Genomic DNA, 13,932 nt, shown 5'->3' with positions numbered 1-13,932 from the left:
GCCAATCTGATGGAGAGAGGTATACTTAAAGTTACCACTGGGGCTGCCTTTGGCTCAGCCGTCTCCCGGTTTCGTTACAACGTCTGTTAGCCTTAGTTGTCTTTCTTTTGAATAACAGAAATAACTGCTTCTGTTACAGCTAGAGAATGATTTTTAAAATGTTATTTATGTTTTATTTCACCTTTTTATTTAACCAGGTAGGCCAGTTGAGAACAAGTTCTCATTTACAACTGCGACCTGGCCAAGATAAAGCAAAGCAGTGCGACACAGTTACACATGGGATAAACAAACATACAGTCAATAACACAATAGAAAAATATGTGTGCAAATGAAGTAAGGAGGGAAGCCAATAAACAGGCCAATAGTGGCGAAGAAATGACAATTTAGCAATTTACACTGGAGTGATATGTGTGCAGATGAGGATGTGCAAGTAGAAATACTGGTGTGCAGAAAAACAAATATGGGGATGAGGTAGGTAGTTGATTGGATGTGCTATTTACAGATGGCTTGTGTACAGCTGCAGCGATCGGTAAGCTGCTCTGACAGCTGATGCTTAAAGTTAGTCAGGGAGATATGAGTCTCCAACTTGTGTAAAAACATTTTTTTTTTTTTATCAATTCGTTCCAGTCACTGGCAGCAGAGAACTGGAAGGAAAGGCGGCCAAAGGAGGTGTTGGCTTTGGGGATGACCAGTGAAACATACTTGCTGGAGCGCGTGCTATAGGTGGGTGCTGCTAATGGAGACCAGTGAGCTGAGATAACGCAGAGCTTTACCTAGCAAAGACTTGTAGATAACCTGTAGTCAGTGGGTTTGGCGACGAATATGTAGAGAGGACCAGCCAACGAGAGCATACAGGTTGCAGTGGTGGGTAGTATATGGGGCTTTGGTGACAAAACAGATGGCACTGTGATAGACTGCATCCAATTTGCTGAGTAGAGTGTCGGAGGCTGATTTGTAAATGACATCGCCGAAGTCAAGGATCGGCAGGATAGTCAGTTTTACGAGGGTAAGTTTGGCAGCATGAGTGAAGGAAGCATTGTTGCGAAATAGGAAGCCAATTGTAGATTTAACTTTGGATTGGAGATGCTTAATTGATTGAGATGCTTAATTGATGATTGTGTTAAGCTGGAGCATGATTGTGTTACAGTTAAGTATGAAAAGGAATTGGAATTTAAACAGGATTTGGCGGTGCTTAAATCAAGCTGCAACAAGAGCTCCTAGAATTGGTTTGGGAAGGAATGCTCTTGGGTGGGTGGGTGGGTGGGTGGGGGTTGCTCTGGGAAAGTGACCCTGATTTACCTAGGGGTCGCTCCTCTCGTTCGTGCCCCGCACACATTTGATAATGTTGGAAACTTACGGCTGTTGACAAAATTGAACGAGAAGGACCCTGAGACATTCTTTTCGTTGTTTGAGCGTGTTTGCTGACGCTAGGAGTTGGCCTGATTCTGATGTTGCAGTGTTTTGACTGAATGCGCAGGAAGCATATTCAGCTCTTGGTATAGCTGACAATGTCAGCTATGATAAGGTTAAAATGGCTGTGTTACAGATGTATAAATTGGTTGCTGAGGCTTACCGCCAACGATTTAGAACTTTAAAAAGGGCTGATAAACAGACTCATTGTCACGTCCTGACCAGTATAGAGTATATTTGGTTATTGTAGTTTGGTCAGGATGTGGCAGAGGGGAGTTGATGTATGTTTATGGGGTTTGTCACTGGTCTATGTCTGTGTTTCTATGTCTAGTTAATTGGGGTTGGACTCTCAATTGAAGGCAGGTGTGTTGAGTTGCCTTTGATTGGGAGTCCTATATAGTAGGGTGTGTTTGTCTTTGTGTTTCGTGGGTAGTTGTTTTTTGCACTGCTAGGTATAGCCTGCGAAACTGTCTCCTGTCGTGTTGTCTACATTTATAGTTTTTTCGTGATCAACGTGTTCAATAAACATTATGTTGAGCACACAACCTGCTGCGTATTGGTCCACGTTCTCCGACAGTGATTTCGCGATATCGTCAGAAGACGAGGATCGTGACACTCATGTTGAGTTTGCACAAGAGTTATCTTCACAGCCGGCTAACGATGTTACAAAGAAATCTGTCACTACTTTTCCTGTGATCCGTTACGGGCTGACCCCACACTAGAAGAGTTGCGTGACCAAATTGTGCCTGTGGAACAGTTGGGAGATGTCATCCATGGCTATTTTCTCCAGGATATGTGTCCTGAAGAGGAAGCGGGTGCTTCGTAGTAGTTGTTTTGTGAGGGAGGCTATTAAGTCAGGTTGTGGTACCAGTTATGTTTTGTGAGTTGGTGTTACAAACTTCCCACAACGATATTGTTGGACATCTGGGCGTGAAGAGAACCTACAGCCGCATACTGAGACATTTTATTTTGGCCTAGGTTAAAGAGGGATGTTTCTGAGTTCATCAACCTGTCACAACTGTCAATTAAAAGGGTAAACCTAATCACGTTATTAAGCCGGTACCGCTGTTTCCTAGTCCCGTACTCAGCCAATGTTTTGAGTATGTGATTATTGACTGTGTTGGTCCTCTACCTCGTTCTAAAAAGGATTGTAGTTACCTGTTCACTGTGATGCGTCAGACCACTAGGTTTCCTGCTGCCTGTCCTCTCAGGTCCATCACGACTAAGTCTGTGCTAAACTGTGTCAAAGCTTTTATCTCACTGTTTGGAATCCCTAAAATTATTCAGAGTGACCAAGGTTTTGATTTCACCACTAATCTGTTTGGTCAGGTTCTCCAACGGCGTTTCCATATTAAACACCATTTGTCTAGCGCCTATCATGCTCAGAGTCAAGGAGCGCTGGAACGTTTTCCATCAAACACTTAAGTCTTTGTTGATAGCGATGGATAAGGATTAGGAGTGTGGGTTGCCGTGGTTACTGTTAGCCACCAGCGAGGTTTCGCAGGAGAGCACAGGTTTCAGTCCAAATGACCTAGTGTACAGACATAGTGTGCATGGGGCTTCTAGCGGTCCTCCAGGATGTCTGGAAGTCTCCCAAGACACCTCAGTCCTTGTTATCTTCTCTGTGTGATTTCCGGCGACGCCTGTACGTCGCTGGTGAGATGGCAAAAGAGAAGCTTTCATCTTCCCAGGGGAGGTTGAAAATAATATTTGATCGGCAAGATGAACCTCATCGCTTTAGGTCCAGGTGATCAGGTTCTTGCTCGGCTGCAAATTGTTGGTTCTCCTTTTCAAGCCAAGTTTCAAGGTCCATATACGGTTGTGCACTGAGCAAAACTATCTAGTTGCCACTCCGGAACGGAGGAAAGCGCACCAACTGTCCCATGTAAAATCTGCCAAAATCCTATTATCCACGTTACCTTTGGGGCCCGAAGGGTGGGAGTCTGCAGAGGATGGTAAACCTGTACTTTTGTCCGGTACTGTTACATTGCTGGGTTCTTCTTGTCATGCTAGGTCCCTGCATAGTAAGGAGGAGATCCCTGGTCCAGAAGATTGCGTACTACAGGGTAGATTGAACAATTCAGAGAAACTGGATCTTCTGTATAGCCTTCTCGCTCGTCTACCTGCCGATAGGAGAGATGAGTTGTTTGGTCTGATTCTGAGTTTTCCAGTTTTGCTTTCTGATAAACCTACAAACTTAATAGAATATTGACGTTGGGAATGTTGACCCCATCCGTCCGAGGTTCTATAGAGTTTCTTCAGCGAAACGCCGTTACCTGGATGCTGAGATCCAGGTACATGCTGATATAGCAGAGCCTTCTTTCTCCAGCTGGGCTTCTCCCTGTATCTTGGTCAGTAAACCGGATGGGACAAACAGATTTTGTACGGACTACCATTAAGGTAAACAATGTCACTAAGCCAGATTCATTTCTTTTTTCCTCGGATGGAGGACTGCGTTGATCAAGTCTGAGCAGCTAAGTTTGTGAGCCGGGTCGTGACAAGTGGGGGGTCTTGTGAAGTTTGACCTGTTAAAGGGCTATTGGCATGTGCCGATGTGACGAGTAGGGCACGTGAAATCACTGCCTTTATTACACGCTTCGGTCTGTACTCGTATTCGGTTATGGGTTTCGGCCTACGTAATATACTTTTCAGCTCCTTATGAACAGAGTTTGTTGCAGGTCTGGTTGGGTGCGCTGTTTATCTGGACGATGTAGTGGTTTATGCAGATACTTGGGAGGAGCATCTGTCTCGTATTGAAGCCTTGTTTGAACGCCTGGCTGCGGGTTGCCTCACTATCAATCTGGCTAAGTGTGAGTTTGCTCAGGTGACCGTTTGCGTACCTTGGTAAGGTGGTTGGGCAGGGTGAAGTGCATCCTGTTCGGGCTAAAGTGGTAGCTATTGATGTTTTTCCACCGGCAACTACTAAATAGGAACTGATGCGTTTCTTGGGAATGATTGGTTACAGAAGACGATTAAGGCTCTCCTGTGATGAGGAAGTCACACCTCTTGACCGATTTGCTGAAAGCTAAGGCGGTTTATTTGTATTTATTTCACATTTATTTAACCAGGTAGGCCAGTTGAGAACAAGTTCTTATTTACAACTGCGACCTGGCCAAGATCAAGCAAAGCAGTGCGACACAAACAACAACACAGTTACACATAAACAAATGTACAGTCAATAACACAATATAAAAATTCTATGTACAGTGTGTGCAAATGTAGAGGTAAGGCAATAAATAGGCCATAGAGGTGAAATAATTACAATTTAACATTAACACTGGAGTGATTAGATGTGCAGATGATGATGTGTAAGTAGAGATACTGGGGTGCAAGAGGATAAGTAACAATATGGGGATGAGGTAGCTGTTTACAGATTGGCTGTGTACAGGTACAGTGATCGGTAAGCTGCTCTGACAGCTGATGCTTAAAGTTAGAGAGGGAGATCTGGTCTCCTCTCTGTCAACAGGCTTTTGAGGATGCAAAGAGGTTGCTTACCTCAACTCTGGTGCTGGCTGCTCCTCACATGGATTTGTAATTTACCTTGCAGGTGGATGCGAGTCACGTGGGGGCAGGTGGATGCGAGTCACGTGGGGGCAGGTGGATGCGAGTCACGTGGGGGCAGGTGGATGCGAGTCACGTCGCGTGGGGGCAGGTGGATGCGAGTCACGTCGCGTGGGGGCAGGTGGATGCTAGTCACGTGGGGGCAGGTGTCTCCGGTGTTGAGAGGCCTGTTAGTTTCTTCTCCGAGAAGTTGAACTATTATCAGTTGAACTTGGGGAAAAAAGAAGCGCAGGCACTCATATGGGCGCTACAACACTTCAAGGCTTACGTCGAGTGTAGTACTTACTGTTGTCTACACCGACCATAACCCTCTTACCTTCTTGAGGTCGTTGATGTGTCCTAACCAGAGGATAATGAGATGGTGTTTTGTTTTTGTAGGCATTCCATCTCGATGTGTGGCACATCAGGAGCCTGAATGTCGTAGCTGACGCTCTCTCTCGTGCGCCCTGTTCCTGAACGTGTCTGGTCCTATTGATCGGTGGACATGCCTTTTCTCATACGTGTGGTCCCCGAGGGTGTGCGTGTCGTCCACGTGACGCGCCACTGTTATTTTGTGTTGTCCTGTTTTCTGTTACCTGCTTTCCTCGTTTTTGTCTTTCCTCTTAAAGGTTGCTTCCTGTGCGTAAAGGTTTCTGAGGTCTGGGGAGGAAGAGGTTGGCTGGGGCAGTGGGATAGTGTTAACAAGGGCAATAGTTGGTGTGGTGTTCTGGGGTCCTTGGTGGTCCCCGGGTTTGGGGGGGGGGGGTGACTACCCTCCCACTCCGTCTGCCGAATTCTTACTCTTTGCTCTTGTTTTCCTCAATAGGATGTCGGTGGGCGGAGCCGGGAGTGTCGTCATCAAAATGGGACACACCTGGGCGTTGGGGGTGTGTCCCGGGGATACATACACCTTTCCCCCATTCATTGAGGAGACTGTCTCCACGCAGACATCCTGTTTTTTGGTTGTGGCATTTTGTGGCTTGTTTGTTTTGGCACCTTTCCAACACACCTCGTTATCACCATCTATACACGCAACCACTCACTTACACTACTGACTACACACACCATTGTCAAGTGTGTGTGTGTATATATAGTTAATAAATATATTTATTACTTGATCTCTGTCTCCCTTTTTGTTATAGGCTATGAGCCGGTTTGTGACAGAAGTACAGAATGGTCTATAATGTCATTGTATGCTGTAGCGTTAAGATTTCCCTTCACTGGAACCAAAGAGGCCCGAACCATGAAAAAACAGCCCCAGACCATTATTCCTCCTTACAGTTGGGAACTATGGGTTGGGGCAGGTAGCGTTCTCCTGGCATCCACCAAACCCAGATTCGTCTGTCGGACTGCCAGATGGTGAAGCGTGATTCATCACTCCAGAGAACGCGTTTCCACTGTTCCAGAGTATAATGGTGGCGAGCTTTACACCACTCCAGCCGACGCCTGGTGATCTTAGGCTGGTGCTTGGTCATGGAAACCCATTTCATGAAGCTTGCGACGAACAGTTCTTGTGCTGACTTTGCTTCTGGAGGCAGTATGGAACTTGGTAGTGAGTGTTGCAACCGAGGACAGAATTTTTACCCTCTTCGCGCTTTAGCACTGGGCAGTCCTGTTCTGTGAGCCTGTGTAGCCTACCACTTTGCGGCTGAGCCATTGTTGCTCATAGACGTTTCCATTTCACAATAACAGCACTTACAGTTGACCGAGCCAGCTCTGGCAGGGCAGAAATTTGATGAACTGACTTGTTGGAAAGGTGGCATCATATGATGGTGCCACGTTGAAACTCACTGTTCTTCAGTAAGGCCGTTCTACTGCAAAATGTTTGTCTATGGAGATCGCATGGCTGTGTGCTCGATTTTATACACCTGTCTGCAATGGGGTGTTCTTATTTACATTTCACTTTATTTACTTATTCTAATTATTAAGTTAGGCTGTGGAATAACAGTTTTTCTAACTTTATTAAAATATATTTCAAAACAACCTTTTAGATGTTTTACCTCACTTGAAAGTTAAAAATATGTAAAATATCTCCGTAACATAAGGCAGTAGGACTCAACCTTTTTTCGATTATGGTTCCACCAACTGAATTTTGGCTGTTACGGTTCCACCAACTTAATGTTGCTCTGCCCATAGTACCCCTGATGTACCCCCTCTTGTACATTTTACCAGTAACTATGGTCTGATGAGTCTTCTCAAGTACCCCCTGGATGGTCCTAGTACCCCCTGGTTGGGAACCAACGACATAAGGCATTTACTGTGTGCTGTATTATCAATGTATAAAACAATGTTTTTGCATCGTTATGGTTGTGCAATATATTTTTAAATATTGCTTTCTGTGCCTCTCCGACCCTCACTTTTCAATGTCACACAGTTGACCATTTCGGATGCAGACATAATCATATGTTTGATGAAATCATTAGCCTTATGACATTGCATTCAAATGCAGTTTCTTTTTAATATACTGTATATAAATTAGCAACATCAAGAACATACATTAAAATTCATCTTCTGTCAATAATCTCAAAATAGACCCCATGTAGTATCCATAAAGGTGAACAAGTTGATATTCAGAGTACTAAATATATTTTAATATTTAAAAAAAGAAAATAAAGAAATGAACAATTTATTCTAAACAATATGTGTGCCTGATCTATGTCCAAATGTCCAGGTGGATGGGGCAGGTAAACATTTAGCTGCTGGAAATCCTTATCATGGTGAAGGACTTGGGTTTTTGGGACCTCCCCATCCCTACTCTCAGTTCACCTTTGCAGCTGCCTGAACTGGCTCTGTTGTTGCTGTCCCCTTGGTTCTGGTTAGAGGCTGTTTCAGGCTGTGTTGACGATGGCGATGATGATGATGATGATGATGGCTCAGATTCATAGAGAACGCAGATGGAGCCGTCCTCTCCTATCCGGTATGACACCTCGTATGGGTCCACCCACATGGTAAGCTCACTGGGCAGAAGGGTGAAGAGCTGTTCTCTGGTCAGTCCAATGGTGCCGGCGGCTTCACCGATGACCGGGTCCATCTTGTGGTTCTCGTTGATTCTGATGCATCTGTAAGCTGATCCCCGGCTGGGAGCGTTAGGGAACCAGTGGTGCTTGTAGTGCTCTGCAAAAAAAGAAATACCAAAAGTCATGTCAGAATTACCGTGTGATATAGAAAAGGATTGGGTCGGTCAAAACAGTCATTTTTGCTCTCTGTCCTTCATGTTTTGTCATTGCGTGCGTGTGTGTGTGAGAGAGACACTTCTGCTACTCAAACATAAATCATCATTGAAGATTTGAATAGCAAGAATATCAGCAGAAATTACAAAACAAATACACACACAATGATTATTATTATGGCCTATCCTGGTGTCTATGTTGTCTGTCCTACAGGTAGCTAGCTAGCTAAGTGACAGCCTAATGTTCATTCATAGCCTGTAGCCCTAAACTTCTCCTTGATCTGCTTAAAAAAAAAAAAAATGTTATTATTGACCGTGTGATGAAATGGATACTTGTCTGGTCATTTTTAATAGGCTACGCTATGCATGAACAGTCATATTCCCCATTCATTTTACCTCCCAGAGATTTTTCGAGGGAATGGCTGAAATGCTGAAGTTGCTCCTCGGATAGCAGTCCAGTTGTTTTCAGTAATCTGGAGATGAAATTCGCTGCTGTGGATACCTCAGTTTTCATTTTTATATCCGTCTCATCAACTATAGAGTAAACAAACGGAGAACATTAGTTCACAACCAACCTATAAAACTACATTTATACCAAGATTAGAACGAAAATAACAACCTAGGTAATAACAATGTTATAACGACCCGACACACATCTCTCTTTGTTGCAATTATTAACATAAATTAACGAGCAAAAAAAAAAAAACACAACAACAAACCTGTGTCTACCATCAGGAGGAAAAAAAAAGTTACTGTATCGCTTCTTTCTCCTTGCAAATCTGACTGGGAGATTTTTGAAAAGGGTGGAAATGTAGATTACGTTGTGAGGAGGAGGGGGAAGAAATAAAAAACCGTATTTCAATGCAGTCTTTCGCGCTGCTTCTATTTCTGTTCAGCTGGAAAACATTCTGGAGAACCCCCCCCCCCCCCCCACCAAGGCAACCAATCCTGTCACACATCACTTATGACGTCAGAAAGACAGATTTACTCTCATTTTGTCTAATAAACTTTCTTCAGAAATGTTACACAGAATAATGCCATAATGATATCATATCACCGCAATATTCATCCGTATTCAAATTTGAGCGAAGTCTTTTTCTTTATGATTTGCTATGTACTATTGACACAATGTCATGGATTGAATGAATTCACTGAGATAAATGTTGCGTAAACAATCTCTTGGGAATATATATATTTTTTTTAACGTCTGTCTCTGTCCCCTTTTTTTTGTGTGCAGATTTTTGTCTGTCCGAGAGAGAAGGATAAGAACGAGAGAAAGAAAGAGAGAGAGAGAGAGATTGCAAAACTCGGCGTTGTTATTTTTGTCCCTTTTGGCTATCCATACAGTTCTATCACGGAGCGCTTTCTAAACCAATAGGATTACTGTTTAAATTGAGGTCGTGTATAAGCAGCGTTGTGATTAGCTCATTCTGTAAAACGTTTGAAAGATGTTTTGATAGCTTGCAAACGGAGCTAGCCTGCAGTTAATTTTTTTGTGAACTTTTTTTTTTAAATATTTTTTTTTTTAGGAATGCCTTCTAAATTGTGAGACGTGCGACAAAATAACTAGCCAGAGGCTTGCTTTGAACCGCCATACCAGAGAGGTTCAGGTTGAGTTCACTGACCCACATTGACTGGCGCTAGTTATCTTGCCAAAGTTCGCTAGCTAGCTAAAAAAAAAAAGTTGCTACTTGGCTATCCAAGCTACACGTTTTCTAGTCATTTTAGTGGCAAAACAAAGTAGGTACTCCAGCCTGGGACCCCTGGCCTGGTAAACATGGCGTACCCACCCCGCAAGCGCCTCAAGGGGATGAGCCCTGCGGCTCCATGTAACGACCCTTTCGGAGGTGACGATGACTTTACCCAGGATGATCTGGAAGAGATTGATATTATAGCATCTCAGGCCGTCAACGGGGATCTAGCAGGACCAGGGTCAAGCTCCATTGGTCCTCGACCAGGAGAGTCGAGGAAGCCGTATTCGGGGAGCAGACAACAACCCTCTGGTTTGGCTCGGAGTAACTCCATGAGAGACAGAGAGATCCCTGAGTTTCCATGTAAAGACACTTTCGGTAAGACTTCTGAAATAAATGTACTGTCTGTGGCCTAAAGTACTTAACTATTCCTGACAGAATATGTATTGTCCTCTTGTTTTTCCATTCCTGACAGAATATTATTGTCTTCTTGTTCTTCCATTCCTGACAGAATATATTTTTACATTTACATTTTAGTCATTTAGCAGACGCTCTTATCCAGAGCGACTTACAGTAGAGTGCATACATTTTATAAAACATTTTTTTTTTGTTCTTCCATTCCTGACAGAATATATTTTCCACTTGTTCTTCCATTCCTGACAGAATATACACTACTGGTCCAAAGTTCAATGCTTTTTCTTAATTTTTTACATTTTCTACATTGTAGAATAATAGTGAAGACATCAAAACTATGAAATAACACATATGGAATCATGTAGTAACAAAAAAAAGTGTTGAACAAATCAAAATATATTTTATATTTGAGATTCTTCAAAGTAGCCACCCTTTGCCTTGATGACAGCTTTGCACACTCTTGGCATTCTCTCAACCAGCTTCATGATGTGCCTAGGGTTGCACATTTTGGGGAATATTCAAAGGTAGAAACTTTCTGTGGGAATTACCGGGACTATATGGGAATTAACGTAAATATATGCAAATTAATATGAATACAATTTAAATGTAATGTTTTTTGCATTGGAATTACTTACCATATCATATGGAGACAGAAACATAAACCTTTTACCTTATCATAAGTAGACATAATTGCAAATGATTAAATCCTTCCAATATAAATTTTAAAAACTATTTAGTTACGAATTGAACTTTAATTAAATGAGTTGACTCTTCACATGGGATGATTTCACTGAACAACAAAAGAAAGAGAATATTTGAATGATCCCCAATGATCCATCGCATCTCCCAAAAACGTTTTCAACATACATCTGTAAAATGATAGTCTAGAAACTAAAGCTTTGGTTGTCTTCCTCTCAGGCTTCCATGTCTTCTCCCTGGACCTTCTCAATGTCCACCTCTTGAACATCAGACTCTGAGGCCTCATTTTCACTGTCACTTTCCAACCTTGTTGAGGATGGTTCGTTGTCAGGCTCAAAAAGCCTCAAATTTGCCCGGATGGCCACTCATTTTTCAACCCATGTATTGGTCAGCCTGTTGCGTGCTTTGATGTGTTTGTTCCCAAACAAGGACCAGTTGCGCTCTGAGGCGGCTGATGTTGGTGGGAATTGGAGGATGATTGAGGCATCAGGGGAAAGAGCCTCAGATCCACAAAGTCCCTTCCACCAGGTGGCTGATGAGATATGTTGTTACGACTCCCATATTGCATCTCCATCCCAAAGCCCTTGCTTGGAAGTGTACTTCGCCAGACTGCCAAGAGCCTTGCCCTCATCCAGGCCAAGGTGGCGAGACACGGTAGTGATGACACCATAGGCCTTGTTGATCTCTGCACCAGACAGGATGCTCTTGTCAGCATACTTGGGGTCCAACATGTACGCTGCAGCGTGTATGGGCTTTAGGCAGAAGTCTTCACGCTTTCTGATGTATTTCAGAACTGCAGTTTCCTCTGCTTGGAGCGAGAGTGAAGTGGGCAGGGCAGTACGGATTTCTTCTCTTACATCTGCAAGCAGAGTCTGAACATCAGACAGGATGGCATTGTCTCCCTCAATCCGTGCAATGGCTACTGCTATAGGTTTCAGGCTGCTTACCACTCTCTCCCAAAATACATCATTCAGGAGGATCCTCTTGATAGGACTGTCCATATCGGCAGACTGTGATATGGCCATTTCTTGGAGAGATTTCCTTCCCCTCCAGGAGACTGTCAAACATGATGACAACACCACTCCAACGGGTGTTGCTGGGCAGCTTCAATGTGGTGGTCTTATTCTTCTCACTTTGCTTGGTGAGGTAGATTGCTGCTATAACTTCATGACCCTTCACATACCTAATCATTTCCTTGGCTCTCTTGTAGAGTTTATCCATTGTTTTCAGTGCCATGATGTCCTTGAGGAGCAGATTCAATGCATGAGCAGCACAGCCAATGGGTGTGATGTGAGGGTAGGACTCCTCCACTTTAGACCAAGCAGCCTTCATGTTCGCAGCATTGTCTGTCACCAGTGCAAATACCTTCTGTGGTCCAAGGTCATTGATGACTGCCTTCAGCTCATCTGCAATATAGAGACCGGTGTGTCTGTTGTCCCTCGTGTCTGTGATCTTGTAGACCACTGGTTGAGGGGTGGAGATGATAATTATTCCTACGAACATTCAACCACCAATCAGAGATGATTGCAATACAGTCTGCTTTCTCTATGATTTCTTTGACCTTCACTTGAACTCTGTTGAACTCTGCATCCAGCAAATTAGTAGATAAAGCATGTAGCTAGCTGAGCAGCTAACCGATCGCTGCAGCTGTTTATAGTCCATCTGTAAATAGCCCACCCAATCTACCTACCGCATCCCCATACTGTTTTTATTTACTTTTCTGTTCTTTTGCACTCCAGTATCTCTACTTGCACATCACCATCTGCTCATCTATCAGTCCAGTGTTAATTTGCTAAATTGTAATTACTTCGCTACTATGGCCTATTTATTGCCTTACCACCTCACGCCATTTGCACACACTGTATATAGACTTTCTTTTTTTTCTATTGTGTTATTGACTGTATGCTTGTTTATTCCATGTGTAACTTGTGTCGCACTGCTTTGCTTTATCTTGGCCAGGTCGCAGTTGTAAATGAGAACTTGTTCTTAACTAACTTACCTGGTTAAATAAAGGTGAAATAAATAAAAATGTCTGGTAGGAGGGGTGTATGCTGGGCGAAGAACATTCAGAAATCTCTTCCAATGCACATTGTCTGTGAGCATCAGAGGTGAACCAGTTGCATACACAGCTCGAGCAAGACATTCATCAGCATTTCTCTGACTACGTTCCTCCATTGAGTCCAAAAAACACTTCTGATTCCAGGAGGACCATGAGCTGTTGCTATCGATAAGGTGTCTGATTCATCATTTCACCTCCAATAGAAGTAGAGGGACTTTTGTCAGAGGTTGCTTGTTGTGAGCGCTGAGGGAAGTTTATGCACTTGGCCAGATGATTCTGCGTCTTTGTTGCATTCTTCACATATGATTTGGCACAGTATTTGCAAATGTACACAGGTTTTGCTTCTACCTTAGCTGCAGTGAAATGTCTCCTCACATCAGGTAGTGCCCATGGCATTTTCCTGTAAAGATTGTAAAAAAACAAATACAATTCCATGTACAGATAAATAGTTAAGCAATTCGATTAAACAACTCCTTTGTAACATAAATGTTTTAAAATGAAACATGTATGGAAACAGTTGAATTAACACTCCTCAGTAAGCAGGCTCAAGCAAGCTAAACCCCCTACATGGTAGCAAAAACAAACTAGCAGGAATTGTTAACAAGTTAGAAATTATTTAAACACACTTTGCTGTAGGCTACTATTTACTAGTTAACAACAAATCATGTATGTCGTATAAAATATGTTCACCCCACCCAGTATTGTAATCAAAACTTACCAGAAAGCATGTAGTCCATGGCTCAGACAGTGTAGTAGTGTGGGCTCAATAGCATCTCATTAGTGTGCAAGATCTTGAGAATCAGCTGTACATGTGATGGAAGAATGCACTGGGTTGCATTTCCATTGAATTGGGGATAGTTTAACCAAAATATACCACAAGACCTAGAATTGCTTAATGTGTATCCCACAAAAGGTTCACTTATAAGCAAACTTTTTTAATGAATTTAAGC

At 43.1% G+C, this 13,932-nt stretch overlaps 2 protein-coding genes across 2 annotated transcripts in view; one reads left to right on the top strand and one right to left on the bottom strand.

Moving 5' to 3' along the window:
* Positions 1-7,388: 7,388 nt before the first annotated feature.
* Positions 7,389-9,017, bottom strand: si:dkey-42i9.4 (BTG domain-containing protein). The gene is made up of 3 exons (XM_014168372.3): positions 8,839-9,017; positions 8,516-8,653; positions 7,389-8,064 (listed from the first exon to the last, which is right to left on the bottom strand). The coding sequence occupies exons 1-3, from the start codon at positions 8,849-8,851 to the stop codon at positions 7,643-7,645; spliced, it is 573 nt and encodes a 190-aa protein (XP_014023847.3). The 5' UTR covers positions 8,852-9,017; the 3' UTR covers positions 7,389-7,642.
* Positions 9,018-9,551: 534 nt separating this feature from the next.
* The window catches only part of atrip (ATR interacting protein), a 97,762-nt gene continuing 93,381 nt past the window's right edge, over positions 9,552-13,932 (top strand). Inside the window, exon 1 of the mRNA XM_045705642.2 lies at positions 9,552-10,188. Within this exon, the coding sequence (XP_045561598.2) occupies positions 9,897-10,188 (292 nt within the window). The 5' untranslated portion in view covers positions 9,552-9,896. The remainder of the gene's footprint in view (positions 10,189-13,932) is intronic.

The sequence above is a fragment of the Salmo salar genome, chromosome 22 (assembly GCF_965601325.2).
Source record: "Salmo salar chromosome 22, fSalSal1, whole genome shotgun sequence".
Taxonomy (NCBI): Eukaryota; Metazoa; Chordata; class Actinopteri; order Salmoniformes; family Salmonidae; genus Salmo; species Salmo salar.
The sequence above is the reverse complement of the archived record's forward strand: the minus strand, read 5'-3'. Positions and strand labels throughout refer to the sequence as shown.

Bases quoted from the DNA above. Each gene is read 5' to 3' on its own strand.
- si:dkey-42i9.4 (XM_014168372.3), bottom strand. The intron at 8,065-8,515 runs GTAAAATGAATG...CTTTTTTTGCAG, and splicing joins CCTCGAAAAATCTCTGGGAG to AGCACTACAAGCACCACTGG.